This window comes from Heptranchias perlo, chromosome 18 (genome assembly GCF_035084215.1).
Source record: "Heptranchias perlo isolate sHepPer1 chromosome 18, sHepPer1.hap1, whole genome shotgun sequence".
Classification (NCBI taxonomy): domain Eukaryota; kingdom Metazoa; phylum Chordata; class Chondrichthyes; order Hexanchiformes; family Hexanchidae; genus Heptranchias; species Heptranchias perlo.
This window is the reverse complement of record NC_090342.1, coordinates 55,868,750-55,885,729: the sequence shown is the minus strand read 5'-3', so window position 1 is coordinate 55,885,729 and position 16,980 is coordinate 55,868,750. Positions and strand designations below refer to the sequence as shown.

The 16,980-nt window shown below is 45.2% G+C and overlaps 1 protein-coding gene across 2 annotated transcripts in view; it reads right to left on the bottom strand.

The window, feature by feature from the left end:
* braf (B-Raf proto-oncogene, serine/threonine kinase) overlaps positions 1-16,980 on the bottom strand; it is a 108,246-nt gene that overhangs the window by 66,556 nt on the left and 24,710 nt on the right. For both annotated transcript variants that reach the window (XM_067999936.1, XM_067999935.1), the window contains exons 3-4: positions 11,519-11,776; positions 4,273-4,376 (exon numbers count right to left, since the gene is read on the bottom strand). In XM_067999936.1, the coding sequence (XP_067856037.1) occupies positions 4,273-4,376; positions 11,519-11,776 (362 nt within the window). The remainder of the gene's footprint in view (positions 1-4,272; positions 4,377-11,518; positions 11,777-16,980) is intronic.

Genomic DNA, 16,980 nt, shown 5'->3' with positions numbered 1-16,980 from the left:
CTCTCTGTTACCTCATCAAAAAACTCCATCAAGTTGGTTAAATACGATTTGCAATTAATAAATCCGTGCTGGTTTTCCTTAATTAATCCATACTCGTCCAAGTGACTGTTAATTTTGCCCTGGATTATCGTTTCGAAAAGTTTCCCCACCACGGAGGTTACTCTGACGGGCCTGTAGTTGCTGGGTTTATCCTTACATCCTTTTGAACAAGGGTGTAACATTTGCAATTCTCCAGTCCTCTGGCACCACCCCTGTATCTAAGGATGATTGGAAGATTAAGGCCAATATCTCTGCAATTTCCACCCTTACTTCCCTCAGCAACTTAGGATGCATCCTATCCGGACCGGTGACTTATCTACTCTCAGGACAGCCAGCCTTTCTAGTGCCATCTCTATCAATTTTTAGCCCATCCAGTATCTCAACTACATCTTCCTTTACTGAGACTCTGGCAGCATCTTCTTCCTTGGTAAAGACAGATACAAAGTACTCATTTAATAACTCAACCCATGCCCTCTGCCTCCATAAGTAGATCTCCTTTTTGATCCCTAATCGGCCCCACCCCTCCTCTTACTACCCGTTTACTGTTTACATGCCTATAGAAGACTTTTGGATTCTCTTTTATGTTGGCCGCCAGTCTATTCTCATACTCTCTCTTTGCCCCTCATTTCCTTTCTTGCCCCCTTTCTCAACTTTCTATATTCAACCTGGTTCTCACTTGTGTTATCAACCTGACATCTGTCATACGTCCCTTTTTTCCATTTCATCTTACTCTCCATCTCTCGTCATTGCGGAGATACTGGCCTTAAGGGAGCTCTGGTTTTAGTTGCCTACCTTTATCTCGTGGGAATGTACCTAAACTGTACCTGAACCATCTCCTCCTTAAAGGCCGCCCACTGTTCAATTACAGTTTTGCCTACCAATCTTTGATTCCAATTTACCCGGGCCAGATCCATTCTCATCCCATTGAAATTGGCCCTCCTCCAATGAAGTATTTTTACTTTAGAGAGGGCCTTGTCCTTTTCCATAGCTAATCTAAACCTTATAATACTATGATCACTGTTCCCTAAATGTTCTCCCGCTGACACTTGCCCCACTTCATTCCCCAGAAAAAGATCGAGAAATGCCTCCTTCCTCATTGGCCCAGAAACGTACTGGTTAAGAAAGTTCTCCTGAACACACTTCAAAAATTCCTCCCCCCTCTATGCTCTTTACTATCCCAGTCTATATTAGGATAGTTGAAGTCCTCCATTATCACTACTCTATAGTTCTTGCACATCTCTGTAATTTCCCTGCAAATTTGCTCCTCTATATCCTTCCCAATAGTCGGTCTCCCTAGATGACGAGAGATAGAGAGTAAGATGAAATGGAAAAAAGGGACGTATGACAGATGTCAGGTTGATAACACAAGTGAGAACCAGGTTGAATATAGAAAGTTGAGAAGGGGGGCAAGAAAGGAAATGAGAGGGGCAAAGAGAGAGTATGAGAATAGACTGGCAGCCAACATAAAAGAGAATCCAAAAGTCTTCTATAGTGTAATGGCACCTCTACTGTTCCTTAAGCCAAATAGATTCTGTCCTTGACCCTCCCCCAGGACATCCTCTCTCTCCAGCACTGCAATATTCTCCTTAATCAATACTGCTACCCCCCTCCTTTCTTTCCTTTCCTATCTTTCCTGAACACCTTGTATCCAGGAATATTTAGTACCCAATCCTGCCCTTTTATGAGCCAGGTCTCCGTTATCGCCACATCATATTCCCATGTGGCTATGCTTTGTGCGTTTACACACATGCACTGAAAACCTTTCTTAGACCTTCTCGTATTCTCTCTTAGTCTGATCCCATCTAATAGCGTAATATTTCTTATTCTAGTGCTATCTCTCGCCCTCTCTCTCAATCCTTTATGCACCTTGTTTCTCCTTTCCAATGCTACATCCTGGTGCCCAACTCCCTGCCAAATTAGTTTAAACCCTTCCCCACAGAACTAGCGAACCTCCCCGCAAGGACATTGGTCCTAGCTCCGTTGAGGTGCAACCTCTCCGGCCTGTACAGGTCCCACCTCCCCCAGAACTGGTCCCAATGCCCCAGGAATCTAAAGACCTCCCTCCTGCACCATCTCTCCAGCCATGCATTCATCTGCTCTATCCTCCTATTTCTATACTCATTAGCGTGTGGCACCCGGAGTAATCCGGAGATTACTACCTTTGCGGTCTCTTTCCTAGCTCCCTAAACTCTTTCTGCAGGACCTCATCCCTCTTTCTACAGAAAGAAAATGATGAGTCTTTCCCTTGGGTGGAGGCTTCTCATCACGAAACGTTTTCCGTTCAGATGCCGACTAGGGTACGGTGATTTCCCAACATCCTATATTTGTGATTGGCCTTTACATCTGCCCCTCAGTGGCCAGCAGTCCTCATAATTCAAACCTGCCCCAACGTTCCTATACTGGGTGCCTCTGAGTAACATATGGTCTCACTTGCTGCTGTGTTATTGATCCAATAATTAAATGTTGAGAAGGGCAGAGACGTGACTTTGTTCGAGCGGCTAGGCTTGTCTTAGAGCGTAACTATCTCACTCCAAGCTGGACAGGACAGGCTGAGTCCAGCTTAACTAGCAAGCTTCGTGTGTCTCCTCACTATCAGCGCAGAACCATTTGCTTGGTATTTATTCATGTAAATTCTGGTGAATTCTATTTACCATGCTCTCCTTGTGCCTGTCAGAATGAGCTGCACAGGTAACACCCTTAAGGGGATCAATTTCACTCCTGGTGAGGGAGGAAAACTGGCATTAGCAGATCGGCTGCCCCGCCCGTCACACGCCCCGCCTGAATTTCATTTCCATTGAAGTGAAAATGGCCCCTTTAGTGCTACAATCTCCCCATCATACGTGAGACTCCGCTTTTCTTAGAAGAGAAAAAAACGCAAACAGAAAGTTTGAAAATTCCCATTCCTATTTAATTCTAGTGCCATCATCACTCAGACTCCTTGCAAAGATGATGTTAATGTAAGCAAACTACTCAACTGGAACAATGAGCAAAGGTCTAGAGAACAAGTACAAAACGCACAAAGTTTGAGCAAGGTTGGAGATGAGAGAAGGTACATGCAATAGATGCCCAGAGATGGGAGTTGTGTCCAGGTCAATCGGCACCTTTAAAGGGGGCTGGATCGATATTTATTGAGAATGGAGATTAGGAATTGTAGAGATATTCACACAGCCTGGTATTTTATAAGGGAGGGGCTCCTTAAGGTAGGGGGGGGGGGGAAGGGTTAAACAGGTCGGGGGAGAAGGTGCCTGACAGAACAATTGTCCATGGACTCCGGATAGAGCAAGTTTGATGGGATGAATGGCTTTTTTCAGTCCAGAATTTGTACGTAGATTGCAGCTTTCTAAATCTACTTCTAAAGAATATTTTAGGAATAAAATCCTTCCATTCTCAATTCAATATTAAACATAACAAGACCCAAAAACACACCCTTGCTTGAAAATTCCAGCAGTCCAACCATTAAACATAAAACGAATAAACAAAGTTTTGTAGCCACCTGCCTGATGTCTCAGTTGGTAAGACCAGCATGCAACTGCCACATAGACCACAAGGTTCTAGGTCTGGTTACCAGTCTGTACAGAGATATCCAGGGGGGGGGGGGGGGGGGGGGGAAATCAGCCAGGTTTCCCCATTGCTTATCTTTACCCAGTGTTCTCCTACTACAGGGTGAGAGATTACATGCATGCGCATGGGACTATTAGGTGAGAACCCAACACAAGATCAAGCTCAGCTCAGCTGTGATGCCCTCCACGGTCAAATAACCTGCCCGGCTTACAACTGGAAGAATGGTGTCTTGGGCAAGGCACCGCAGACCATAGCCCAGCCAGAGTCAACACTTTCAGGGGATGAGAGAAAACTGAGTGGATGGGGGAGTGGGGGGGGGGTGGGGAGATGATGAATTGATGATGTTCTGCAGATTGAGAATACATGAAGTACATCATTAATACTTCACCATTCAAGGTGCCACTGCTATCGAACCAAGGGAACATTGATCCCACTAACTACCAGGTGAGTAGGGGGAGCTGCCCCCAATTAGAAGTGACTGCTCACCTGCACATCCTGGTGAAGTATTTTAGATAATCCCACATACGATAGGGTTAGCAGCCGAGAGCCAAACAGGCGTCACAACTTCAGGTGCTCCTGCAATGGCACTCACCAGCTGCGGCCTTTCCTGTCCTACAGCCCCGTCTCAACCAGTTCCATCACCAGCTTCATGCTCCTCAGCACACCACTCACCCGTCCTGTGTCCTGTAGACTGCACAGCAGTCTGTGGTTAGTCCCCTCATCATCAGAGCTTTTTTCAGGCTGTCTCTCACCGTCACCCCACATCGTGCCGGGACCTGGAAAAGACAACAGGGATTAAGTACCCAACATACACCAGTAGACTCTCCTGTCTAATTTGGGCAGCCCCTTGACTATTGATACACAGCAAGAATGTTGTAGTCAAAGATCAGACTGCTCTTTTGGCTATTTTACTTTGTAACTCTTGTTCCTCCTCCCTCCACAATTGTTCCCATGCTTTCGTTCTTTTCACTTTTAACACGAAACACACAGTGTTTGAACAGTTATACGTTCAAAAAAGACAAAACCAGATGCCAGGTCAAAGATTTTTAAAACGTCATTTTTGTTTGAAGTACTGAAATGTTATTGGTGCCATACATTAGTAATTGTTTTATCGATGTAAAGTTTGACACATTTAAACAAGGAACCAGTGAATTGAAATGTCCTCACTTACGACCAACAACATTCCTGCAAGACCAGAAACAGTAACAAGGAAGTGGGAGGCCTCACAGCTCATTCAAGACTTGGGTTTAAATATATGCTCGATTCCCACCCCATACACACAATGACATTATCCACAGTCATTATTGGTCTCCCGACAAAGAGAATGGAGGTTTGCCCACGAGTACGGTGCAGGCTGGGCGCGCGCCCCAGTACGGTGCAGGCTGGGCGCGCGCCCCAGTACGGTGCAGGCTGGGCGCGCGCCCCAGTACGGTGCAGGCTGGGCGCGCGCCCCAGTACGGTGCAGGCTGGGCGCGCGCCCCAGTACGGTGCAGGCTGGGCGCGCGCCCCAGTACGGTGCAGGCTGGGCGCGCGCCCCAGTACGGTGCAGGCTGGGCGCGCGCCCCAGTACGGTGCAGGCTGGGCGCGCGCCCCAGTACGGTGCAGGCTGGGCGCGCGCCCCAGTACGGTGCAGGCTGGGCGCGCGCCCCAGTACGGTGCAGGCTGGGCGCGCGCCCCAGTACGGTGCAGGCTGGGCGCGCGCCCCAGTACGGTGTAGGGTGATTTTTATCCCCATCCCAGGAGGTAGCATCATTACTGCAACTCACTCAACAGACAGCAGGAATCTAACCTGGGGCCTTCTGGTCCGCTTACCCACGCCTTTACCAGCACAACCACCAGGGGCAGCCACTGGTAATTTCCCCCCCTCCAATGTACGGAGGTTTGATTGGGCTTCTTGCTCGCTGTATGGTTTCCTTCTGCTTTGTTGTGACGGGCAGGAAATGTTTCTTCATGCTTTTGACAGAGAATGTTAAATGGGAGAAGTAGCACGAAAGAGACAAAATAAACCTGCCGGGAAGCATTCACTAAAGGTGCCATGGTTGATGGTTGAAATGATATCAATGGGGGCGGCATTCTACAAGGGTTTGACTCGTGAACAAACCGATGGACCCCGTCTCTGCTTGACGAGGGTACCCTTCCTCTTCAATGGCGCCAAATCAGACTCTTCAACCAGTCCACATGAATTGGAGTGCAATGAGAGTTAAGTATCAATGGCAATATTTTATAGACATCCAAGGGTTTGATCAATTATCTTCAAGGGTCAGGCTCAACTTTCACCCTCCACTTAACAGATTCAAGCCCTGACAGAGCCTCCTGCACAAAGTCCACGGAGAGAAACGGCTTCCAAGAACATTATGGTGAAGTTTATCCCTTTGGTATAATCTTCCCTGTTCTTCAAAAGGTAGACATCCTTCACATACATGGAGGATAGAGCAATCAACCAGCCAGAGACAAAGTACTGAGAAGGTGCTACTCTGCAATTCTGTGACAATGATGCAATCTTTCCCATCATGTACTGGAATAGGGTGTTGAACTATAGGAAAGGAAAGAACTTGCATTTATATAGCACCTTTCACAACCTTCAGGATGTCCTAAAGCTCTTTACAGCTAATGAAGTACTGTTGAAGTGTAGTCACTGTTGTAATATAGGGAAACACGGCAGCCAATTTGAGCACAGCAAGATCCCACAAACAGCAATGAAATACGTGGCCAGATAATCTGTTTTAATGTTGCTGGTTGAGGGATAAATATTGGCCAGGACACTGGGGAGAACTCCCCTGCTCCTCTTCGAAATAGTGCAATGGGATCTTTTACATCCGCCCAAGAGGGAAGATGGGGCTTCGGTTTAACATCTCATCTGAAGAAGGCAGTGCAGCACTCCCTCAGTACTGCACTGCAGTGTCAGTGTCAGCCTGGATTATGTGCTCAAATCTCTGGAGTGGGGCTTGAACCCACAACCTTCTGACTCAGAGGTGAGAGTGTTACCACTGAGTTACAGCTGACACCGCATATTGCTAAATCAGCAGAGTCAGGAGGATGTCATGCTACAATTGTACAGTGCTCTGGGCAGATGGCATCTCAGGTACGGTGCCCACCTTTTGACTGTGGAGGCACATACTCTGCAGGTGGTGTAGAGAAGAGCCCTGAGACTGGATCTAGTGTCAGGGGTCTGAGTTATGAAGAAAGACTGGAGATATCAGGGCTCTTGAAAGGTGGTGAGTGAGTGGTTACCTCACGAGCTGTACATAAGGAATTAAATGGTTTAAGAAAGATCAATTTGAAGTAATAAGTCAAGGTAAAACCATGACAATAGGATATGGAGGCACAGGATGAAACCAGTAAAAGGCAAATTAAGGATTGAAGACAAGTTGTTCTTCATATAAACAGTGATCAACTTCTAGACAGGGCAGTGGAATCAGAAAACCTGGGAGTCATTTCAGAGAGTTCGATGCTGTGACGAGGGGTGACGGATTGTAACTTTTTCTTGATAGATGAATCAACATTGGACAGAATAGCTTTCTCCTTCCCACAGGCTGGTTCTCACTTTCTCTCCTGCCCCCTCCTAGTATAGAGGCAGCTTGCTGTGTAGGTTCCCAGTTATATAGCAAGGGGACAATTGGTCAAAAATAAATAATACCCTATCAGTAAAAAGCAGAGTTCAAAACGTTGGTACAGCTATGGTGAGAATAAAAAGTGAGAAAGACCCTATAAAAAGTGCACAAGCATCCTCTCTCGCTCTCTCTCACACTCTCCCAGCCAGCAGATGGTCAAAAAGATGAACAGAGGGTTGAAAGTCCAGGAAAATGCCTCGAGGGACTGAAAACTAGAGGGTCCGAGGCCAGTGAGGATGGCGATCCAATTTGTTTCAGGGGTCAGTGGTCCAAACTCACAGATTGATGGTCAGGGGCTGTCCAGTAGTCTGAGGAAAAGGGTGGCTTTGTACCATTAAAAACATTGCTGCAGTGATCAAACCTTAATAGCAGCCCATCCTTGCAGGACTGAAGGGGAAGTGCCCCCCAGCTCCATTGTCAGCCTGTTTCACGAGGCAGGATTCTGTAATACAAAACCACTACCCAACAACGTCCTTACCCACGTACATCTTCTTTTTGCTCCTTCTCATCTTGTCGACCATCAGCTGTGCTGGACACCCTGCTGTTTCCGATCCTCCCGGGCCCATCTTGACTGCTCCAGTGCACCAAATCCCCTCTCCCTGCAGCTATTCTGCTGGGCTGTGTCCCATTAGCAGGAGTGCAGTTTCCATTTAAATATCACAGAGCTGGGGGAGTGGGGCAACAGCTGGCTCCATCATCTTTGGCAGAATTGCTTTGCTAGGAGGGAAAGCCCAAAGAGAATGTGACCTGTGAGACAATCCCAGCCCACTGGGCTGATAGTTCTAGGCTTAAACACAATATATACAGTGCACTCAAAGGATGCAGAAATTAAAGGAGAGCACTAATAAACAAAAATGGAGCTCAGGGTCCAAACCACCTTGACACACTGTTTCTTTTTTCGTCCATTTTCCATATAGAGGGAAATGGAAAACTGCAATGGCAATCGATCAGCAAACTGAATCTGACTTTATTGGGGCGCACTAGACAGATGATGTAATTAATAGGGTACAGGGGCCACATTTAATGGGGCACACTGGGCACACGAACAGGGTTCACATTTAATAGGGCACACTGGGCACACGAACAGGGTTCACATTTAATAGGGCACACTGGGCACACGAACAGGGTTCACATTTAATAGGGCACACTGGGCACATGAACAGGGTTCACATTTAATGGCATACATGAACAGGGGACATATTTAATGGGGCACACAGACAGGGGACACATTTAATGCTGCACACTTTTCCTGGCTACAAGGTATTCAGGAAATATAGGGGAGGAAAAAAAGGAGGGGGGTGGCAGGTATTGATCAAATAAACTATTAGTTGTAGTTGAGGGGATCAAATGCAGAATATATTTGGTTAGAATTAAGGAATAGAGGAGCTATTTTGCTACTGGGTGTATAGTATAGGCCACCAAATAGTGGGAAGAAGATAGAGGAGCAAATTTGCAGGCAAATTACAGAAAGATCCAAGATCTATAGTGATAATGGGGGACTTCAATTATCCCAATGTAGGCTGGGACAGCAACAGTGTGAAGGACAAAGAAGGGCAGGAATTCCTGAAACGTGTACAAGAGAACTTTCTTGATCAGTATGTTGCCAGCCAAACGAGGAAGGAAGCAGTGCTGGATCTAGTTCTGGGGAATGAAGTGGGGCAGGTGGAGAATGTTTCAGTGGGGGAGCATTTGGGGACCAGTGATCATAATATTATTAGGTTTAGAATAGTTATGGAAAAGGACAAGGAACAATCAAATGTGAAAACACTTAACTGGAGGAGGGCTAATTTCAGTGAGTTAAAAACGGATCTTGCCCTGGTGGATTGGAATCACAAATTAGTGGCAAAACAGTAATTGAACAATGGGAGGCCTTCAAGGAGGAGATAGTTTGGGTACAGAGTAGACACATTCCTACAAGGGGGCAAAGGAAGGGCATCCAAAGCTGGAGCTCTCTGGATGATTGAAGATATAGAGATTAAAATGAAACAGAAAAAGGAGGCTAATGACAAATGCAAGGTTCATAATACAGTAAAGAACCAGGCTGAATACAGAAAGTACAGAGGAGATCTAAAAAAGGGAATAAGAGGGGCAAAGAGAGAGTATGAGAATAGATTAGCGGTTAACATGAAAAGGAACCCCCCCCGCCCCCCACCACCAAAGTCTTTTAATATATAAATTGTAAAAGGGTAGTCAAAGGGTGGGACTGATTAGGGACAAAAAAGGAGATCTTCTTGTGGAGGCAGAGGGCATGGCTGAGTTACTAAATGAATACTTCGCATCAGTCTTCACTAGAGAAGAGGATGCTGCCATTGTAGCAGTAAAGGAGGAGGTAGGAGCGATATTGGAGAGGATAAAAATAGATAGATAAAGAGGAGGTACTTAAAAGATTGGCTGTACTCAAAGTAGAAAAGTCACCCGGTCCAGATGGGATACATCCTCGGTTACTGAGGGAAGTAAGGGTGGAAATTGCGGAGACTCTGGCCACAATCTTCCAATCCTCCTTAGATATGGGGATGGTGCCAGAGGACTGGAGAATTGCAAATGTTACACCCCTGTTCAAAAAAGGGGAGAGGGATAAACCAGACAATAACAGGCCAGTTCGCCTAACGTCGGTGGTGGGGAAACTTTTAGAGACAATAATCCGGGACAAAATGAATTGGCACTTGGAAAAGTATGGGCTAAAAAATGAAAGTCAGCACGGATTTGTTAAAGGAAAATCGTGTTTGACTAACTTGATGGATTTCTTTGATCAAGTATCAGAAAAGGTTGATGAGGGTAGTGCGGTTGATGTTGTGTATATGGACTTTCACAAGACATTTGATAAAGTACCACATAATAGACTTGTTAGCAAAATTAAAGCCCATGGGATTAAAGGGACAGTGGCAGTGTGGATACAAAATTGGCTAAGGGACAGAAAGCAGAGAGTAGTGGTGAGCGGTTGTTTTTCAGACTAGAGGGAAGTATACAGTGGTGTTCCCCAGGGGTCAGTATTAGGACCACTGCTCTTTTTGATATATATTAATGACCTGGACTTGGGTATAGAGGGTATAATTTCAAAGTTTGCAGATCACACGAAACTCGGGAATGTGGTAAACAATGTGGAGGACGTGGACAGACTTCAGGAGGATATAGACTGGTGGAATGGGCAGACACATGGCAGATGAAATTTAACGCAGAGAAGTGTGAAATGATACATTTTGGTAGGGAGAATGAGGAGAGGCAATATAAACTATATGGTATAATTTTAAAGAGGGTACAGGAACAGAGACCTGGGGATACACATAAGCAATCTTTGAAGGTGGCAGGACATGTTGAGAAGGCTGTTAAAAAAGCATATGGGCTCCTGGGCTTTATTATCAGGCACAGAGCACAAAAGCAAGGAAGTTATGCTAAACTTTTATAAGATACTGGTTAGGCCGCAGCTAGAATATTATGTTCCATTCTGGGCACCAAACTTTAGGAAGGCTGTCAAGGCCTTAGAGAGGGTGCAGAAGAGATTTACTGGAATAATACCAGGGATGAAGGACTTCAGTTATGTGAAGAGACTGGAGAATTTGGGGTTGTTTTCCTTAGAACAGAGAAGGTTAAGGGGAGATTTGAGAGGTGTTCAAAATCATGAACAGTTTTGACAGAGTAAATAAGGAGAAACTGTTTCCAGTGGCAGAAGGGTCAGTAACCAGAGGACACAGATTTAAGGTGATCGACAAAAGAGCCAGAGGCGACATGAGGAAACTTTTTTTAAGCAATGAGTTGTAATGATCTGGAGTGCACTGCTTGAAAGGGTGGTGGAAGCACTTTCAAAGGAGAATTGGATAAATACTTGAAGGGGAAAAAAATTATAGGTCTATGGGGAAAGAGCAGGGGATTGGGATTAATTGGTTAACTCTTTCAAAGAGTCAGCACAATGGGCCGAATGGCCTACTCCTGTGCAGTACCTACTATGATACTATGAACAGGAGACACATGTAATGGGGCACACTGGGCACATGAACAGGGGACACATTTAATGGGGCACACTGGGCACATGAACAGGGGACACATTTAACGGGGCACACTGGGCACATGAACAGGGGACACATTTAACAAAATTAATAAAAGAAACAACCTTTAAGGGAGAGCTCCGTGTGACTAGGAGTTACAGTAGGTGCACGTGGGGAGTGTTAAGGAAATACATTTGGATTATGTCCACAAAGGTCCACAATACAAGTGATCTTATTGTTTTCCGGTCTTCATGAACTAAGGACCACTTGTTGGCCTGCAGTTGTTCCTCAGAATCTCATGTCACTCCTTTCACTGATTTTACTCACCACAGTCCTCTGTTTGTTGGGCAGGAAGACTCGAACAATGGGTTTCTGAGGTGATTTGGGGTTGGCCCTCGAACTGTCACTTGGGTTCTGTAACAAGCCCGGAGAGTTCTGAGTGACAGAAAGGTTGGTACAGGGCTCCATCAAGTCCGTCAGGGTGGGGTTAGTGTTTGGGAACTCCGTGCCGTTCCCCATGGACTCCAGCAACTGCTGCTCACGCAGCTGCAGTGCGTCCAACTTGCTTGTGTACTCTTCATATGCCTGGAACAGAATTCAGAATGGAAGCTACTTAGCAATTGAAGAGTGGTAGTTACTTTTAACACTGCTCCTATTTGCATCTTCATTAATGTAGTGCAACCATGGCAGACTGAAATGAATCATTTAAGCACTCGTCCAACGGAACTTCAGTTAACAGCATCCAGGGATTTATCAAGAACATACATACTGCATGTAAAGCATCACTTTAAAGAGTCTTCAGCTTAAACCATTACATTAAACTTGTGCAAACTCTAAAACACAGGCTCAGTACCACTTAACCAGGAAGCCAGTTAATAACTATAGAATCTTACAGCACAGAAGGAGGCCATTTGGCCCATGGTGCCTGTGCCGGCTCTTTGAAATAGTTATCCAATTAGTCCCGTTGCCCCGTTCTTTCTCTATGGCCCTGCAAATCTTTCCTTTTCAAGTATTTATCCAATTCCCTTTTGAAAGTTACTATTGAATCTGCTTCCCCCACCATTTCAGGCAGTGCATTCTAGATCATAACAACTCACTGTGTAAAAAAAAAATCTCTCCTCATCTCCACCCTGGATTTTTTTGCCGATCACCTTAAATCTCTGCCCTCTTGCCACTGGAAACAGTTTTTCCTTATTTACTCTATCAAAATCGCCCATAATTTTGGACACCTATTAAATCTTCCCTTGACTTCTTCTGCTCTATGGAGAATAATCCCAGCTTCTGCAATCTCTCCACATAACTGAAGATATAAAACATCTCCAATTGCGAAACAGTGGCTACTGCAGTCTGGATGTACTGCCTGATGGAGTTGGAAGCTTACTAAGTCTTTGGTTCAATCTCTGAATTAGCTGATCTCAGCAATTTGGGGCATTAGAAGTTGGCTATGATAGGTTGGGAAGCTTCATTAAAAAGCATGGCGGTGGCTAGGCAATGGTTAACATTTTAAGGAACGAATGCATGAATTGCAACAATTATACATTCCTTTCTGGTGCAAAAACACAAAATGAAAAGTGGCCCAACCATGGCTAACAAAAGAAATTAAGGATAGTATTAGATCCAAAGAGGAGTCATATAAAGTTGCCAGAAAAAGTAGCAAGCCTAAGGATTGGAAGCAGTTTAGAATTCAGCAAAAAAAGGACCAAGAGATTGATTAAGAGGGGAAAAATAGAGTGAGAGTAAACTTGCAAGGAACATAAAAATGGACTGTAAAAGCTTCTACAAGTATGTAAAAAGAAAAAGATTAGTGAAGACAAATGTAAGTCCCCTTACAGTCAGAAATGGGAGAATTTATAATGGAGAACAAGGAAATGGCAGAGCAATTAAACAAATACCTTGATTCTGTCTTCACAGAAGAGGACACAAATAACTTCCCAGAAATGCTAGGGAACCAAGGGACTAGTGAGAAGGAGGAATTAAAGGAAATTAGTATTAGTAAAAAAAAGAGCTGGAGAAATTAATGGGACTGAAAGCCGATAAATCCCCAGGGCCTGATAATCTGCATCCCAGAGTACTAAAAGAGGTAACCATGGAAATAGTGGATGCATTAGTTGTCACCTTCCAAAATTCTATAGATTATGGAACAGTTCCTGCAGATTGGAGGGTGGCAAATGTAACCCCACTATTTAAAAAAGGAGGGAGGGGGAAAACAGGGAACTACAGACCGGTTAGCTTAACATCAGTAGTAGGGAAAATGCTACAGTCTGTTATAAAGGATGTGATAACAGGACACTTAGAAAATATCAACAGGATTAGACAAAGTCAACATGGATTTATGAAAGGGAAATAGTGTTTGACAAACCTACTGGAGTTTTTTTGAGGATGTAACTGGTAGAATAGATAAGGGAGAACCAGTGGATGTGATTTATTTTGATTTTCAGAAGGCCTTTGATAAAGTCCCACATAAGAGGTTAGTGTGCAAAATTAAAGCACATGGGATTGGTGGCATGGAATAAAAATTGGTTAACAGGCAGGAAACAGAGAGTAGGAATAAATGGGTCTTTTTCGGGTTGGCAGGCAGTGACTAGTGGGATACCACAAGGATCAGTGCTTGGGTCCCAGCTATTCACAACATATATCAATGATTTGGATCAGGGAACCAAATGTAATATTTCCAAGTTTGCTGACGACACAAAACTAGGTGGGATCATGAATTGTAAGGAGGCTCCAAAGAGGCTTCAAGGCGATTTAGACAAGTTGAGTGAGTGGGCAAATACATGGCAGATGCAGTATAATGTGGATAAATGTGAAGTTATCCACTTTGGAAAGAAAAACAGAAAGACAGAGTATTATTTAAATGGTGATAGATTAGGAAATATTGATCTACAAAGGGACCTGGGTGTCTCTGTACACCAGTCACTGAAAGCAAACATGCAGGTGCAGCAAGCAGTTAGGAAGGCAAATGGTATGTTGGCCTTCATTGCAAGAGGATTTGAGTACAGGAGCAAGGATGTCTTACTGCAGTTATACAGGGCCTTGGTGAGACCACACCTGGAGTATTGTGTGCAGTTTTGGTCTCCTTACCTAAAAGGATATACTTGCCATAGAGGGAGTGCAGCGAAGGTTCACCAGACTGATTTCTGGGATGGCAGGACTGTCGTTTGAGGAGAGATTGGGTCGACTAGGCCTGTATTCACTCGAGTTTAGAAGAGTGAGAGGGGATCTTAATGAAACATATAAAATTCTGACAGGGCTAGACAGACTGGATGCAGGGAGGCTATTTCCCCTGCCTGGGGGGGTCCAGAACGTGGCGTCACAATCTCAGGATACGGGGTAGGACATTTAGGACTGAGATGAAGAGAAATGACTTCACTCAGAGGGTGGTGAACCTGTGGAATTCTCTACCACAGAAGGCTGTGAAGGCCAAGTCACTGAATATATTTAAGAAGGAGCTAGATAGATTTCTAGACACAAAAGGCATCAAGGGGTATGGGGAGTGAGCGGGAATATGGTATTGAGATAGAGGATCAGCCATGATCATATTGAATGGCGGAGCAGGCTCGAAGGGCCGAATGGCCTACTCCTGCTATTTTCTATGTTTCTACGTTTCTTTTAGAGCCTCTGGGCTGTGAAGTGGAGGAGATGCAGGAAGCAGAAAAAAAGACAGGATTTCAGCAGCAAACTGCTGGAAAGTACACGTATGGATGCTAGAGGATAGGACTGAGCTTAGCTGTAATGCCCCCACGGTCAAATTGCCCACCAACATTCATGGTCGAGACCCTCACATTAGGCCTTCAGGGTGGGAAACTGGGTTAAAAAAAAGTTTTAAAAGTTATATGATGCAAAAAAGTAATGTTCTAACATTCAAAGTAATTGTTAGATCAATTCAAAAGAATGCAGCAATGTCACATCACAGGCACCTGTTTACAAGTGAGATCTTCCCTCCAAGCTGTAAAGGAGCACCATGCAATGTCAAGGGGTATTTCCACAGATACGTGCTGCAGTATAAGCAGAGCCACTTAGAACTAGTCCCACTGGGGTCTGGAATTGAGCAGCTGGAGGTATGAATATAAACGGTACACTGGGTAGATGTGGAACAAATTGGGTGTGAACAGTGCAAGACTTCACATCACCTGTGGGTGAAACCATCAGGACCGAGAGAACTGGCTCCTTCTCCATCAGCACCAGATAGAGACATTACAGTGAGGGCCTCAAACCAAGCCCACACACTTCAAACTGATGCAAACAACTGATGTTAAAGTCGCTGCGATTGGACGGCCAATGTCCTTTGTAACCAATCGATTTGGTTCGAAATTTGCACAGTGACCTGTTGATCAGCTTCCTGTCAGAACAGTTAGAGGGAGGGGTAGCGAACATAGGCACATAGGAACAGGAGGAGGCCATTCAGGCCCTCAAGCCTATTCCGCCATTCAATTAAACCATGGCTAATCTGTATCTGTACTCCATCTACCGGCCTAGGTTCCGTAACCCTTAATACCCTCATCTAACAAAAATCCATCAATCTCAGTTTTAAAATTTTCAATTGACCCCCAGCCTTAACAGCTTTTTGGGGGAAGAGAGTTCCAGATTTCCACTCCCCTTTGTGTGAAGAAGTGCTTCCTGACATCACCCCTGAACGGCCTAGCTCTAATTTTAAGGTTATGCCCCATTGTTCTGGACTCCCCCCACCAGAGGAAATAGTTTCTCTCTATCTACCCTATCAAATCCTTTAATCATTTTAAACACCTCAATTAGATCACCTTAATCTTCTATACTCAAGGGAATACAAGCCTAGTCTATGCAACCTGTCCTCATAATTTAACCCATTTAGGTCCTGGTATCATGCTGGTGAATCTGTGCTGCACCCCCTCCAAGGGCAATATATCCTTCCTGAGGTGCAGTGCCCAGAACTGAACACAGTCTCCAGATGGGGTTGAACCAGAGCTTTATATAAATGTAGCATAACTTCCACCCCTTTGCATTTCAGCCTCCTTGAGATGAAGAGGTTTAAGAGGCGCAGGTGAGCAGGCTGTGTGCGGAATGTAACATCAACTTTTACCTCACCTCAATGCTTTATATTAAAAAAATAACTATGGAAGTCTGTTGATCTAACTTGGTCTCTGACAGCGTGGGAATTAGTGCTACATAGTAATGCTGTACAAGGTGACGTGCTGTTCCCACAGTCTATGCACCCAGAGTCAGCGTGCACACATGCACTGTTTCAGGAATCTGGCCCACAAACAGCCTGCGTGGATACTATAAATCCCTCTTGCAAAACAAAAGGACTGTCTTATGTCACTGTGCTTCTGTGGGTCACGGCGAGGTCAGCTCAGCACATTCATTCCTTCATTGGTGAGAGTCTGGAGTCTCTAAACAGCACGCTGCGCAGTGTTCCAGCAACAATCGCAAGCCTGGGAACGGACAGGCAGCCAAGGCTAAGTAAAAGGTAAGTGAAAAACTCATCATTCTGGTACTACCGCCAAAAATCACCAGGCCCACACCCAGTACTGCCAAAAATCACCAGGCTCACACCCAGTACTGCCAATAATCACCAGGCCCACACCCAGTACTGCCAAAAATCACCAGGCTCACACCCAGTACTGCCAATAATCACCAGGCCCACACCCAGTACTGCCAAAAATCAACAGGCCCACACCCAGTACTGCCAAAAATCAACAGGCCCACACCCAGTACCGTCAAAAATCAACAGGCCCACACCCAGTACCACCAAAAATCACCAGGCTCACACCCAGTACCGCCAAAAATCAACAGGCCCACACCCAGTACCACCA